The sequence below is a fragment of the Acanthochromis polyacanthus genome, chromosome 14 (assembly GCF_021347895.1).
Source record: "Acanthochromis polyacanthus isolate Apoly-LR-REF ecotype Palm Island chromosome 14, KAUST_Apoly_ChrSc, whole genome shotgun sequence".
NCBI classification, from domain to species: domain Eukaryota; kingdom Metazoa; phylum Chordata; class Actinopteri; family Pomacentridae; genus Acanthochromis; species Acanthochromis polyacanthus.
Genome location: NC_067126.1, coordinates 4,793,531 through 4,808,754, shown reverse-complemented (window position 1 = coordinate 4,808,754; position 15,224 = coordinate 4,793,531). Strand labels below are relative to the sequence as shown.

General features: G+C 39.8%; 1 protein-coding gene and 1 long non-coding RNA gene across 8 annotated transcripts; one reads left to right on the top strand and one right to left on the bottom strand.

The window, feature by feature from the left end:
• Positions 1-3,408: 3,408 nt before the first annotated feature.
• On the bottom strand, positions 3,409-14,941 carry LOC110965804 (DNA ligase 1-like). 3 transcript variants are annotated; one of them, XM_051959464.1, is made up of 3 exons: positions 8,541-14,941; positions 4,990-5,551; positions 3,409-3,832 (listed from the first exon to the last, which is right to left on the bottom strand). In XM_051959464.1, exons 2-3 carry the CDS (start codon positions 5,542-5,544, stop codon positions 3,530-3,532), a joined length of 858 nt encoding a protein of 285 aa, XP_051815424.1. In that variant the 5' UTR covers positions 5,545-5,551; positions 8,541-14,941; the 3' UTR covers positions 3,409-3,529. The 3 variants fall into 3 exon arrangements, with proteins under 3 accessions (XP_051815424.1, XP_051815425.1, XP_051815426.1); XM_051959465.1 differs by having other exon boundaries at positions 3,409-3,808; positions 4,990-14,941; XM_051959466.1 differs by having other exon boundaries at positions 3,709-4,073; positions 4,990-14,941.
• Positions 3,518-4,572, top strand: LOC127537296 (uncharacterized). 5 transcript variants are annotated; one of them, XR_007946888.1, is made up of 3 exons: positions 3,518-3,629; positions 3,846-3,893; positions 3,991-4,572. It is a non-coding gene; the product is annotated as an uncharacterized LOC127537296 (long non-coding RNA). The 5 variants fall into 5 exon arrangements; XR_007946886.1 differs by having other exon boundaries at positions 3,846-3,942; XR_007946887.1 differs by having other exon boundaries at positions 3,846-3,966; positions 4,039-4,572.
• Positions 14,942-15,224: the final 283 nt, after the last annotated feature.

The window sequence follows — 15,224 nt, the reverse complement described above, 5'->3', positions numbered from 1 at the left end:
CAATATGAAGAAATAATTGCTTCAAAGTTCTTTTTAAAAAATCCCTCAAATTTGGCAAGAAAGTTCTTGTAAATATTTTCAAAAAATGAGTAAAATCTTCCAAAAAAATCCTAAAAATATCTAAAATGATTACATACACATCAGTAAAACTTAAAACTATTTTCTTTAAGAGCATTCACAAAAAAAATCTACCAAAATCCAACGAAATTCACAAAAATGACACAAAAAAGTAAAATGCAAAATGACACGCAAAATGACAAAAATGAGAAAGAAAACGAAAAAATGAGACACAAAATGAGACACAAAGGCTAAAACAATATGAAGAAATAATTGCTTCAAAGTTCTATTTAAAAAATCCCTCAAATTTGGCAAGAAAGTTCTTGTAAATATTTTCAAAAAATAAGTAAAAATCTTCCAAAAAAAAAAATCTTTAAAATATCTGAAATGATTACATATATATCAGTAAAACTTTTTCTGACAAATATTTCAATAACCTGAAGGCATTTTTAAGTGTAAATGATCAGGACAGGTATCAGACTGGACCTCTGTGTTAGATACCAAATATTTAATGGCTCAAATTGGACAGGGAGCAGAAAAACTGGACAGGAACATCTCTAGAAAGTTGTATTTTCTCCATTTCAACTTGCTTGTAATTATCTCAAATTAGCATCAATATCTATTTACAAATTTGAGGATGTTTTCTTCTAATTGGGCCGTTTCTGTTAACCCTTTCTCATGTGAAACGGAGCTAAAGAAGAGACATAAAAGAAGGAAGGGAAGCATGGAGAGGACGACAAAACAAGGAAAAAGAGAAGCAAAGGAGGGAGAAGTTTAAAAAGAGGAAGTGGAAGACAAAGGAGATTTAGAGGAAGGAGGAGAGAGACGAGATTAAATGAAACTGGGAAGAAAGAGAACAGAAAAGAGAACTGAAGGAAAACAAGAGGGAAGAAAACATTCAGAAAGTGACAGGAATAGGGTCAGAAACAGAAGTGTGGCTGCCGAGCGCCCTCCAGTGGTGAATACAGAAAGTACAGGACTCTGAGTTTAGTTTATAAGGAATAAAATCTGAGTTTAGATATAAATATGATGCAGCTGTTTTTCTTGCAGCTTTGGAGCCAAACTATAACAACCAGCATGTGAGAAAAATGTGAAAAACGTCATAGTTACAATATGTCATAAAAATGGGAAAAAGTCACAGGATAGTATGTTGTAAAAATACGTCATAATATAATACAGTGGGTACAGAAAGTATTCAGACTCCTTGAAATTTTTCACTGTGTGTCATTGCAGCCATTTGCCAAAATCAAAAAAGTTCATTTTATTTCTCATTAATGTACACTCAGCACCCCATCTTGACAGAAAAAAACAGAAATGTAGAATTTTTTACAAATTTATCAAAAAAAAACAACTGAAATATCACATGGTCAGAAGTATTCAGACCCTGTGCTCAGTATGGAGTAGAAGCTCCTTTTCAGCTGGTACAGCCATGAGTCTTCTTGGGAATGACACAACAAGTCTTTCACACCTGGATTTGGGGATCCTCTGCCATTCTTCCTTGCAGATCCTCTCCAGTTCTGTCAGGTTGGATGGTGAACGTTGGTGGACAGACATTTTGAGGTCTCTCCAGAGATGCTCAATTGGGTTTAGGTCAGGGCTCTGGCTGGGCCAGTCAAGAACGGTCACAGAGTTGTTCTGAAGCCGCTCCTTTGTTATTTTAGCTGTGTGCTTAGGGTCATTGTTCTGTTGAAAGGTGAACCTTCGGCCCAGTCTGAGGTCCTGAGCACTCTGGAAGAGGTTTTCCTCCAGGATATCTCTGTACTTGGCCACATTCATCCTTCCTTCAACTGCAACCAGTCGTCCTGTCCCTGCAGCTGAAAAACACCCCCCCCACAACATGATGCTCCCACCACCATGTTTCACTGTAGGGATTGTATTGGGCAGGTGATGAGCAGTGCCTGCTTTTCTCCACACATGCCGCTTAGAATTAACACCAAAAAGTTCAATCTTGGTCTCATCAGACCAGAGAATCTTATTTCTCATAGTCTGGGAGTCCTTCATGTGTTTTTTCAAACTCTATGCGGGCTTTCATGTGTCTTGCACTGAGGAGAAGCTTCCGTCGGGCCACTCTGCCATAAAGCCCGACTGGTGGAGGGCTGCAGTGATAGTTGACTTTGTGGAACTTTCTCCTCTCTTCTGACTGCATCTCTGGAGCTCAGCCACAGTGATCTTTGGGTTCTTCTTTACCTCTCTCACCAAGGCTCTTCTCCCACCATTGCTCAGTTTGACTGGACGGCCAGGTCTAGGAAGAGTTGTGGTCGTCCCAAACTTCTTCCATTGGAGGATTATGGAGGCCACTGTGCTCTGAGGAACTTTGAGTGCTGCAGAAATTCTTTTGTAACCTTGTCCAGATCTGTGCCTTGCCACAATTCTGTCTCTGAGCTCCTTTGGCAGTTCCTTCCACCTCATGATTCTCATTTGCTCTGACATGCACTGTGAGCTGTAAGGTCTTATATAGACAGGTGTGTGCCTTTCCTAATCAAGTCCAATCAGTTTAATTAAACACAGCTGGACTCCAATAAAGAAGCAGAACCATCTGGAGGAGGATCAGAAGAAATGGACAGCATGTGAGTTAAATATGAATGTTGCTGCGCAGGCTCTGAATACTTCTGACCATGTGATATTTCAGTTTTTCTTTTTGAATAAATTTGTAAAAATTTCTACATTTCTGTTTTTTTTTTGACAAGATGGGGTGCTGAGTGTACATTAATGAGAAATAAAATTAACTTTTTTGATTTTGGCAAATGGCTGCAATGACACAGAGTGAAACATTTCAAGGGGTCTGAACACTTTCTGTACCCATTGTATGTTGCAAAAAAAACATCATAGTATAGCATGATATAAAAACACATAGTACAGTATGTGATAATTTGAAAGTACAGAGGTGGAATAAAGTTTTCAGACACCCTACAAATTTTACAATCTTAAATATCATGAAGTATTTGTAGAAAAATCTGTTTTGTGTTTAAAAGGTGTGGCTGCACAAACAAATACTAATTACATTTTTTATTTATCGTTTACAAGATAAACTAACAAAACTAAATTCCACCAAAATGACCCAGTACTCAAAATGTCTTATTTTGATGGAACCAATCAATTTCAAGTTTTAGTGGCCTTTTAGGATTTGTTCGGTATTTTGGTTGTGATTGTCGTAAAAGAAAAATAATTTGAAGACCTGAGAGGGATTCTCAATAGTATTTCACAAATGGGGTCCCAAAACGGTTTTCCACCGCTGTATGTCAGAGTATAGCATGTGTTAAAACTGAACCACCCCGTCTATATTTTACCATGACTGTACTATGTGTGGAAATGTTCCGTCTGTTTATAAAGAAGCAGCGTGACACCAGCTGGTTTAATTATAAGAAAGTTTTATTAACAAAAATTCTCAAACATTTGAAAAAAAACACTGAACAAGTTAAAAACAAGTGACCAGGCCGTCCTGGTGTCTTTCACTTTTATTCACATGATCCACTCAGGAGTTAAGATGGGAGGAGCAACAGCTGTGAAGAGGCCCAGTTTTGAAGGTGGGAGGAGCCTCTGATTTAAAGGTGGAAGGAGCCTCTGATTTAAAGGTGGGAGGAGCCTCTGATTTGAAGGTGGGAGGAGCCTCTGATTTGAAGGTGGGAGGAGCCTCTGATTTGAAGGTGGGAGGAGCCTCTGATTTGAAGGTGGGAGGAGCCTCTGATTTGAAGGTGGGAGGAGCCTCTGATTTGAAGGTGGGAGGAGCCTCTGATTTGAAGGTGGGAGGAGCCTCTGATTTGAAGGTGGGAGGAGCCTCTGATTTGAAGGTGGGAGGAGCCTCTGATTTAAAGGTGGGAGGAGCCTCTGATTTAAAGGTGGGAGGAGCCTCAGGGCATGAAGGTGGGAGGAGCCTCTGATTTGAAGGTGGGAGGAGCCTCTGATTTGAAGGTGGGAGGAGCCTCTGACTTAAAGGTGGAAGGAGCCTCTGATTTAAAGGTGGGAGGAGCCTCTGATTTGAAGGTGGGAGGAGCCTCTGATTTGAAGGTGGAAGGAGCCTCAGGGCATGAAGGTGGGAGGAGCCAAGATGACAAAGAACAATTAAGCACCAGGAATAATGATTACACACACAGTTATTAAAATCTATCCTGCACATTAAATAGCTACAAACTACAGTATGTTGTAAAATGCTGATAAAAACACAATAATATGTCATAAAATTGTGAAATGCAAACAAATGTTTCAGGGTAGTATGACATCTTGTCATAAAAGTACTTCATAGAATATGTTAAAAATATATATGTACATATAAAAAGAGTCATAGTATACAATATTATCACATTTAATGAGAACCACCTGTCATATTATGTGTTGTATGTTGAAATTCAGCACAGTCATTGAAAATGTTTTTAAAGAGTATATGTGGTAAAAATGTCTGCATCGTGTAAAATTTCATTAAAAGACTTTAGTATAGTTGCTGTAAATGTCATAGCATGTGTTAAAAATTAGATGTTAGTGCAATCTGTTGCCAAAAATGTTAGTCTCTGTGTTAAAATGTCCCAATAAAGCATGTCAGAATTAAAACAGTGTATTTTGTTGTAGCACGCTGGAAAAATGGAAGAAAAATGTAACAGTACAGAACGCTGTAGGGGTCCAATAGAACATTTTTATCTATCAGATTAGAGACCTGCACAAACAGGAAAGACCTCCACAACCCCTACTATACTTCCTGGATCTGTTCTATCGGGTTCATCTGGATGGATGGATGGATGGATGGATGATAGATGTCTTGATAGATGATTGATGGATTGATTAATGGATGGATGGACTGATTGGATGGATGGATACCTTTTTTATTAATCCTGAGGGTAATTCAAGATAAAACCCTTCTTTTGTGATAGTTTCTGGATCTACAGCTCTGGTACTAACCACCACCCTGAGAATGACTTCATTCAGTGCTTCCTCTGCTCCTACCTCAGGTTTCTGATCCTGGTCCAGTTTCAGCTTCTTTGCTTGTTGGACCGGCTCCAGGTCCGGCTCCACGGCGCTGGACTCTTTCACGGTAGACCGGGCCGGTCGAGCTACCTGGACTCCTGAATCCGCCAACACTCTGATCACGATCTCCCTGATGTCGGCCACCGCCTTGTCCACGACATTCCGTCTGATCCTCCTGAGGTCTCGTTGGACCCAGCGGACGGCCACCACCAGGGCCGTCTCCCAGTCCTCTCCGGCCACTAGAGGGGCCACGACAGACGGCAGGTCTTTCAGGATCTGGTCGTAGTGCTCCTGCAGGATCTGGATGGTCGTAACAGTCCAGTTCTTGGCGTTCCCCTCCCTCAGAGCGTCCACCGCAGGACTTCCCGCCGCCGGTTGGACCGCCTTCATCAGATGCTGTTCTATCCTTCTGAATCGCATCGGCGTTGGGATTTTTGGGTCAAGACCCACAAACTGGCGATGATGCTTAGCTTTGATGTAAGCGTTGAAGGCTCTGACGAGACGCTGGAAGTTGGACATAGTTGCGGGGGCCATCGTCTACCTGAAAGAAAACATAAGAAAGATCGATCAAAAGACAGGTATCAGCAAACTACACTACAGGTGGGAGAACAAAAAGGAAACAGAAAGTAACAAAAGCATGAGACAAGCAACAAGTCAAACAAAAAGACAAAAAACAGCAAAAACAAGACAAAATATTAAAAAATGAGACACAATATGACAAAAGCAAGAAACAAAGTGACAAAACAATAGACAAATGATGCAAGCGAGACCAAAAGGAAACACAAAATGACAGAAAATGAGACAAACAACATGAAACAAAACAACAATGGAGACAATTAGACAAAACAGTTTCAAAGCAAGAAAAACATGGACAACACAAGTGAGACAAAAAACACAAAATGACAAAACGACACATGAAACAGCAAATAAAGCAAAACACAGAATGACAAAAATAAGACAAAAACCAAGTGAGACAAAAAGGAAACACAAAATAAAAACACATGACAAAAGTCAGACTAAAACAACAAAAACAAGACAAATCACTACAAAAATGAGACAAAAAAAATGAAAGAAAAATCTAGTATTTTACTTTATGATCAGAACAACTTGTGATGGTGTAGAAATTATTCTAAATTTATAGTTTTACTAATTTACAATCTGCAGTTAATGTCTTCTCTGGAACTTTTACACTGTTTACACTGAGGGTCGGATTGGACCCTCTGGAGGACCCGTTTCAGCCCACAGGCCGCATGTTGGACAGTAAGGTGGTCCTTATTTGGAAATTTTATCGTCTGACCCCCCTAAAAATGCTCCAATCAACTAAAAAAATGGGACTTGCAAAGTTATAGAAGAATACATTAATATTTAGAGGTTGCTCAGTCGCCCAGAAGTTTTCTTCATTGATGCTATTGGGTTGGTGTATACTACGGACTGGATCAAATTCTCTTCAATGTCTTCATAGGCAGTGCTGTGGTGGTTAGCACTTTTGCCTTGCAGCAAGAATGTCCCAGTTCAAATCCCAGGGTGGGCCTGGGATCTTTCTGCATGGAGTTTGCATGTTCTCCCTGTGCATGCGTGGGTTTTCTCCGGGTACTTCAGCTTCCTCCCACAGTCCAAAAATACACTATTCTAAATTGTCCGTAGGTGTGAATGTGAGTGTGATTGTGTGTCTGTATATGTAGCCCTGTGACAGACTGGTGACCTGTCCAGGGTGTCCCCTGCCTTCGCCCGAGTCAGCTGGGATAGGCTCCAGCACCCCCCATGACCCTAGTGAGGATAAAGCGGTGTGTAGAGGATAGATGGATGGACGTCTTCATAGTTCCCCATCATTGACAACTGGACGCTCAGCATAGAAAATGGCCGTCTTGCAACCGGAGGGTTGCTGGTTCGATCCTTGGCCCGTCGAGCTCATGTCGAGGTGTCCCTGAGCAAGACACTGAACCCCTAATTGCTCCTGATGGGTCATGGTTAGCGCCTTGCATGGCAGCTTCCGCCATCAGTGTGTGAATGGGTGAATGTGACGTATCATGTAAAGCGCTATATAAATACAGACCATTACAGAGCATAGAAAAAGCTTTCAATTGCAAAGATGGCATCAAAAAACACTAGGAGTTCAAGAAGACTGTATTTATTATCAGCCAAAAATGATAGCCTAATACCTGTTCAAAAGAACAGGTATTAGGCTACTTTTTTGCACAGACACTTGGAACAAAAAGAACCCATCAGAAAAGCTGAAACTCTCACAGTAGAGAAGGTGGAGGGATACAGAGCCAGAATACCTACTCGTCATAATCAAGACGTGATCAAGAAGGTTGAAAAACTGTATTTTACTGAAGTAAAATGTATTTTGTATTAATAAATATTATCAAAGTTGCTGAAAATTAGATGATTTATAATTTATGACCTATTGACCTTCCTGGGAGAATGGCCTGTTCAATCTGTTATTTTACATATTCACTCCAGCTGCCTTGTATAACAGCCGTATATACAAAACTTTAAGGGAGTTTGGGAGAGAAAATGGTGCCAAGCGTTTACGAGGTCTGACTTTTTCGTGGGCAACGGTTTTGTGATGCAAATATATCACTCTTTCGAACACATATTGGGTTGAGAAGAAAAACGCTTCATTTCCGTGACCCCAGCAAACTTGCCGGACTACCTTCATCTGGACCAAAACCGGACCGGATCTCTGCTCACCGGACGCTGTCGGGGGTAAGTCTGTGTGAATGCACAACACTGCCGACGGGGATGCCATACAGATTCATGTCAAAAATCCCGAACTATCCCTTTAACAGCATTTACCGTTTTATGAGAAATTAAGAATATATCGGCGTTTATTCGGCAAAACTCCAGTCGATGATTTATAATCAGGCCCAAGTCCAGATATATTTTTAAATTCCAAATTTAGATAAAACGGGTTTAACTGATCAAAAATAATACAAAGCAAATACACCTTACAGGTCCAGGACCAACAGAACAGCACAAAATACACTAAAGCAGCACCAGTTAAAGAAATATAATGTCAGAAACACTGCTAGAATATATAAAATAAAATAAAGCATGGAGATATAATTCAGCCTTCTATAAGTTTGCATTTAGGTTAAATCTAACAGGTTTATTGAATATATACACACAATGCTGTGAATAATAGCACCAGTGGAGTTTATCTTCCTCTTTATTATTTACACTTCAGTCCCCATGCAGTTGCTGAATTTCCTTTTGATAAATTTGGTTTTTTAAAACTGTTTCTACAGCTAAATAAAAGCTGGCCTGGTTCTAATGTCAGACACAGAGCAAGTAAAGTCGTTCAGAGACACATTTAGGGGAGTTTCTGCCTCTAAACCTTCAGTAAACCAAGCTAACTTTGGCTTACTTTATCTAATTTTCTTTGCTAGCGTTAGCTTCGATCGCTAGCTAGTTGCTAACTTCACCCAACAGCAGCTCGTAAAGTCACAGTCTAAGGATGTAAACAAACACTAACCGTCCGAAATAAACTGATAAGTGAACGTTTAATGTGATATAAAATTACTCACCGGTCAGCTGCAGTTTTGGCGGGCGGGGATGAAGAGAAACACCGTCTGGCTGTAGCTGCCAGGTTTGAGCCGCTGAACCCGGAAGTGATGTTTATATGTTATCTGAAGCCCCGCCTTGATGAGCGGACTGACAGGTGTCTTTCTGAGTCTGTGCAGTGGTAATCGGTAAAAATACCTTCATATACAGCCGGATAATTTCATTTATGAGGTTATTGAACGATTTACTGGCTCATTTATTTTTTAAAATAATAATCCTAATCTGCAGAGCAATTAAAGCTTTAAAATAAATGACCACAAAGTGCAATTTTTGCCTCGAAAATATTGTGAAGATGTAGAAAGTAATAAAATATGGAAACACTTAAGCACAACTACATTAAAAAAATGTACTTAAGCACAGTGATTGAATAAATACACAACTTATTTTGCAGGAAAGGTAAGAAACTACAGCTTTACAAAGTCAAGTCACTGTAGTGTTGTTTAAGATGTGAATTTACCTGACTAATTTACATATTAGGGCATAAAACCTGAAAGGATTATAAAAACTTAACATTATAGTACATAAAATGATGAGACCCTCTAGTGAAAATAATTATAGAAATTGACTTGACTAATTTAGCCCTGCGACAGACTGGCGACCTGTCCAGGGTGTCCCCTGCCTTCACCCGAGTCAGCTGGGATAGACTCCAGCACCCCTCGCGACCCTAATGAGGATAAAGCGGTGTATAGAGGATGGATGGATGGACTTGACTAATTTAGAACTGAAGTTACAAAACATACAAGAAAACTTGACAAAATGAATCCTTGGATCTACTGTGAGCACGCTTTGCTTTCATTTTTCTTTTATATTCAGATTATTTTGTGTTTTTTGGTTTGTTTGCAGCAGAAAGTAACTTTTGCAGCAGTGACACTGGAATTTAAGATGATTTGCACAGTTGATAATATGAGACTTTGTGCTTTTAAACAGCCTCTGATCAGTGATTATGTTGTTAACAGAATCTTGAATCTTAAAATTAAATTTTGACATTACAGCGGTGTCATAGATAAAAGTCAGAAAATCATCAAATATGTTACAACCCATTTCAAATCTTACCAGTTGTTTTGTAAAATCCCAGCAGAGCTTTTCTTTCTTTCTTTTGTTTCACAACCTTATTAGTTAAAATGATGACACAGAAACAAGATATCTATATATATGAAGAGATTAAACCTTGATAGATCCCTTTAAACTCACTTTCCACAGCTTTTTTCCCACACTTACCTACAACCACTTTATATAAATGGCACATTCCTTGAGGTGTAAGTTAGATAGCTGCATCTCAAATGTGTTTTTACCTAAAATTGCAGCCATTTTACAAAATTTCGGGTCAAAGGACAAAAAACTAAACTTTCTATCCCAGACGAGCCCATGTTAGGACCTGGTTCATTGGTGGAAACTTAACTGCACCTTCACTTCGTTTCTCGCTATAACTAAAGTTGTTCTGCAAAATCTCAGGAGAGTTTTTCTTCTTCCACAACCCTTTTAGTTAAAACGATGATACAGGAGCACGATGTCCACTAGATGAAGAGATAAAACCTGTTTCTGAGTAATTATGGACACTTCTGGAGTAATTAGAGAAGTTTTGAGTTTAATCAGTTGGGGCAAATCTTCTTGAGTCGAGTTTAATGACGTTTAGAGATAAGTTATTTTGGACACTTTCAGGTCATAGTGGACACTCTTGAGTCATCTTTGCCAGGTTTTAAGTTCCATTAGAGAATTTTGAGCAATTTTTTTGTTGTTTTCAACAAGGCTCTGTCATTGTCGTTAAGTCTTGAGAGATTTTGAAAAATTTTGACGTCATTATGGACCATTCCTGAGTCATCTATGGGATGTTTCAAGTCATTTTTAGATGATTTCCGAGTCAATCTTGAGCCATCTTACACAAGTTTCAAGTTACTTTGGAGATTTTTGTGTTGTTTGGATGAGTTCTTGAGTCACTTTACACAAGTTTTAAATAATTCTAGATCCATTTATGGAGCTTTTTCCACTAACTGTAACCATTTAAATGCAAATGGAATATTCTTTGACAGAAAGGTCAGACACATTTATCTCAAATGTGTTTTTTAAGTAAAACTGCAGTTTTATGGAAAAAATCTCATGTCACAGAGCAAAACTATAAACCATTCTATCCCAGATAAACCCTCACACATGTTAGGACCTGGTTCATTGGGGGAAACTGAGCTGGATCTCTGTTGAGTTTCTTAGCTAAGCTACCGTTGTTTTGCAAAATCTCACAAGAGTTTTTCTTCTTTCACAACCTTTTTAGTTAAAATGATGATACAGAAACAAGATGTCTGCTATATGAAGAGATAAAACTTGTTTCTGGGTAATTTTGGATAGTTTTACATGGGTTACAAGTTTTATCTGTTTGGGCAAATCTTCTTGAGTGAAGTTTAAAGACATTAAGAGACAAGTTATTTTGGACATTTTTAGATCATGGTGGACAATCTTGAGTCATCTTTGCCAGGTTTCAAATTCCTTTTTTCTGAAGTCTTTGCTGTTATTATCAAGTCTTGAGTGATGTTGGAAAAGTTCTGGGTCATTTTGGACAACTTTGAAGTCATTATGGACCATTCCTCAGTCATCTACGGCATGTTTCAAGTCATTTTTAGATAATTTCCAAGTCAATCTTCAGTCATCTTACACAAGTTTCAAGTTACTTTGGAGATTTTTGTGTTGTTTTGGACGAGTTTTTCAGTCATTTTACACAAGTTTGAAATAATCCTAGATCCTCTTATGCAGCCTCCTCCACTTTATATAAATGGTAAATTCTGTTACTTGAAGGTCAGATAGCTGCGTCTCAAATGTGTATATTTTTTAACCTAAAACTGCAGCTGTTTTCAAAAGTTTTAGGCCACAGAATGAAAATTAAAACTTTTTATCTCAGACAAGCCCCCAAACATGTTATGTCTTGGTTCACATTTGACCTAAATGTGCAGTTATTTTAAAAAATCCCAGAAGAGTTTTTCATTTTTCACAGCCTTTTTAGTTCAAATGTTGAGGCAGAAACAAGATATGACGAGCTGAGAAGATGAAACAGATGAAACAGCACTCAGAGGCACCTGGATAAATCGCTTTACACTTGCAGGTTTGCATGGAAGATGTTGCAACAACTTCTACATGGCAGCAGGATGCTCACATCAGAAACCATTCTGCATCTCTGCTGCAGGAACGTAATAAATGCTTGCTACTGCTAAATGCTTACAGGGAGGTCGGGGATGCAAAATGTCCAGGAGGGCATGTGGTGAAAGCGTTTGGTGAAAGCAGAGGACAGCACTTGTGATGGCAGAAACACATTCTACAAGAAATTACATTCATCAGTAAAAACAGGACAGGAAACGCCAGCCACCATTTACAGGCCGAGCCAAACTCGACAGTGGCTGGCGGACAAAACAAACCAAAAAAGGTGGGTTTTTATTTCCCACCTTCACAATAAACGTCACAGGTTTTTGTTGACGGATTTCTAACCTGATTTCTAAACCATCCCTGGTGACTTTACATGCAGGTTTTCCCTGATTATTCTACTGCTCTGTAAACTACCTACCCATGTTTTTGGACAAAGTACTTGTAAACAGTGATATGAAACAAACTGTGACTCCTTCAAACACATTGCAACGCCTCCTCCGTGTTCAGGAATCCAGCCTAAACTCCAGCAGTGTTTTCTACAGCAGGTTATTCAGCGGCTGAAGCTACGTCTCCCCATTTAAACCCAGTTTATCGCAGTTCAGTTCAGTACAGGTGAGTCAGCGGTTGGATAGAAACTCCAGCAGTTCATCGTTCGGACGCTAAACTTTGCTGCTGCACAGATTTCAAACATGATTCCACTCTCAGGCTCAGTAGTCACATAAATAAACATTCAATAAATTAAAGGTGTTTCATAGAAAAGCTCTAGTTCAGTCCATCAGGGTGCGTTTGCTTCAGCTTACAGGTGTTGAAATATCAGCTGCAGGGAACCCAAATTATCCAAGAGATCCAGGAGAACTTTTTACATCCAGGTTTAGGATACTTTTTTCCCATCAAACCAACATCAGTCGAGAAGAAGTTTGGGTTTCCAATTAACCATATGTGAAAAACACATTTAAAGACCAGACATTGCTCTTTCAAGGGGAATCTTTGCACTAAAATCCTACAACTTGTGTTCTCTAACGTTGTTGACTCGACGTAAAGCTGACAACTTTGTATCCTGGACGAGCCCCCAAACATGTTACAGTCCAGCTCGCTAGGACAAAAGATGGAAACTATCACATGTCGTACAGCAAAAAAGTAAAACCATAAATGACCAAAAACATTAAAAACCACAAGAAATGGAGGGCAAACTGTAAAGGAAACCAAAAACGATGGGCTAACAGTCCTTGCTGAATAAACTGTAAAGAAGAAAATTAAACAACTAAACCTCCAACTCAACCTGTAACTCAAAGGCCGGCCCTGGAGTTTAGCTAACAGGAACAATGCTGAATTTGTTTGTGGTGAAAAATCCTGGTCCAACCTCCAGCAAGCTGGTGCTTTGTTACACAACTTAGCACAAGGCTAAGCTACCAGTATCCAATGATATGCAGCTACAGAAATCAAAAACATCAAGTTAGTACCAGCTAGCAAGTGCAAACAAAATACCCGACTGCTAGCAAGTCTTGCAGAATCACACACATTTGGGTTTGCTTCCATGTAGCCTAGCAGAGCTGGGAAGTAACACTTCCTCACATTATTTTTGTTAATATTTAGCCTCGTTGGTCAGTCAGTCTCCAATGGTCTGATACAAAAACTGTAAACGCTAAAAAACTTCTCACTTGAACAACTTATAAACTGTTTGGACTCTTTGAGGCTCCATGACTGAACCTCATGAATCAAAATCAGACCAGATGACCACAAATATATCACCATAGTTTGTTCCATCTTTAGCACCTAACTAACTCTTAGGCCTCATCCACAAAAATACAGGTTTACTGTTTGGTTGGCATTAGCAGGTTTACATCTTAACCTACTGCTAAAGCCTCTGCTGTGTCCAGTATTACCTCGTCAACATTATCTGTGTTTTAATGTCCACAGAAACAATGAATTGACCGAAAGTTCTTCTCTAGTATTCAATGTTTTGTTGATTTATTTCTGACATTTTGGAAAATGACAGTCGTGTGGACAGATTTTTCCTGAACTGAAAATCTTGAAAAACATCTGTATTAGTGTGCCCTCTAGTGGTCAAAACCTTTCCTGTATCTTCACTACAGATTGTAAATAACAGATGGATGTAGCCTCCAGGTGAAAAAAAAGTGAATTTTTTAAAAACCTATATTCTGCCTAACAACCAGCAGGGGGCGACTCCTCTGGTTGCAAAAAAACGTCTGATTGTATATCTTCATGAGTTTATGGTCTCAATTGCTCGTTCCAAGTTTTCTTTACTACAACGGGGTGGTTATTTATTAAATATTGGTCCCATTTAAGGGAAAACAGACAACAAAGCAGGTTTTAGGAATCTGTTTTAGTTCCTTGACTTCCCTGTTGGTCATATCCGGTTTTGAAAGACTGTGTCGATGAAATTCCAAACTTCAAGCACCCCATGAACTAGTAGATGACATCAAAGAAGCTATGTCCATCTTTTCTTTACAGACTCTGGACCGGTTTCCGCTACAGGAACTTTCAGGATGCACTATTGAGACCCGAAATATGTTCCGACCGCAAGAACTGCTCCTGAAGGACCTCTTTCAAGACTATTTTCATTGGAGAATAAAGACCCTGAACCACTACTATGGGGGTTTCTGATTGGTTAAACTTGAAGAAGACAATCATTTTTCCTGACCTCTCAATGTTCTCGTCAAGTAATAGAACCTCATCAATCAACATTCAGCTGAACTTTAAGTATAGACGCCAGCATAACAAACCCCTACTGGTCTATGTCCTACCTAGAACTGGTTTTACGTCCAGTATTTCTTCTCGTTTCTCTGTTGGATTGTTGGATTCTACACTGTGATGGAAACAAAGGCTAAAAGTACCGATAATGGGTCTGTTCCTATAAACCTTCAAGCTCCTGCAGTCGAATACCACTTCATGATTTTAATCATCAACGTGGTTGGTTGGTTGAGAAGGGGAATCCCTGCAAACGTCACACCTGCAAAACCAAGGTTCCACTAAATAGAATCCGACATGTTCAACCTTCCTGTTCGTTTCCACGTCAGAACTGATTTCTTTGGGTTTTCACGTTGAAACTCGGCGAATGAAGCAGAACTTAAATATCAGCGGAATAAATAAATCTCGTCCAGCCGTGAATTCTTGCTATTTTTTTCATTTTGCTTGCAGGAGTTGATGAAATGTTGCACCGCAGGAAGGAATCAGGCACCTTTTCTGATCGAAAGTTTATCAATAGCGTCAATGAGTGTCGGTCACAGTGTGTTGCCCATACTGCTGCTCACCAGCCCTTTGATATTGGTGATGGGCCGGACGTCGTGCAGCTGCCGCCTTCGGTCGATGAACGTCGTCAAACGCGTCGTGTCCAGCGGCGTCTTCGAGTACTCACCGCCGTGAGCGCCGCCACGGCCCACCCACGGGTGCTGCAGACAGGAAGTGGCGCTCGGCCTCTTCCTGGGATCCTGCTGCAGCACTGACGACACGAAGTCCCTCGCCGCCTGGCTCACGTCACGGAAGTACTCGTCTGGAAAGCAGAA

Coding starts and splice junctions, on each gene's coding strand:
- LOC110965804 (XM_051959464.1), bottom strand. CDS start 5,544: ATGGCCCCCGCAACTATGTCCAACTTCCAGCGTCTCGTCAGAGCCTTC. Junction 3,833..4,989: donor ACCAGGATCAGAAACCTGAG/GTAGGAGCAGAG, acceptor TTCAAATCAGAG/GCTCCTCCCACCTTCAAATC.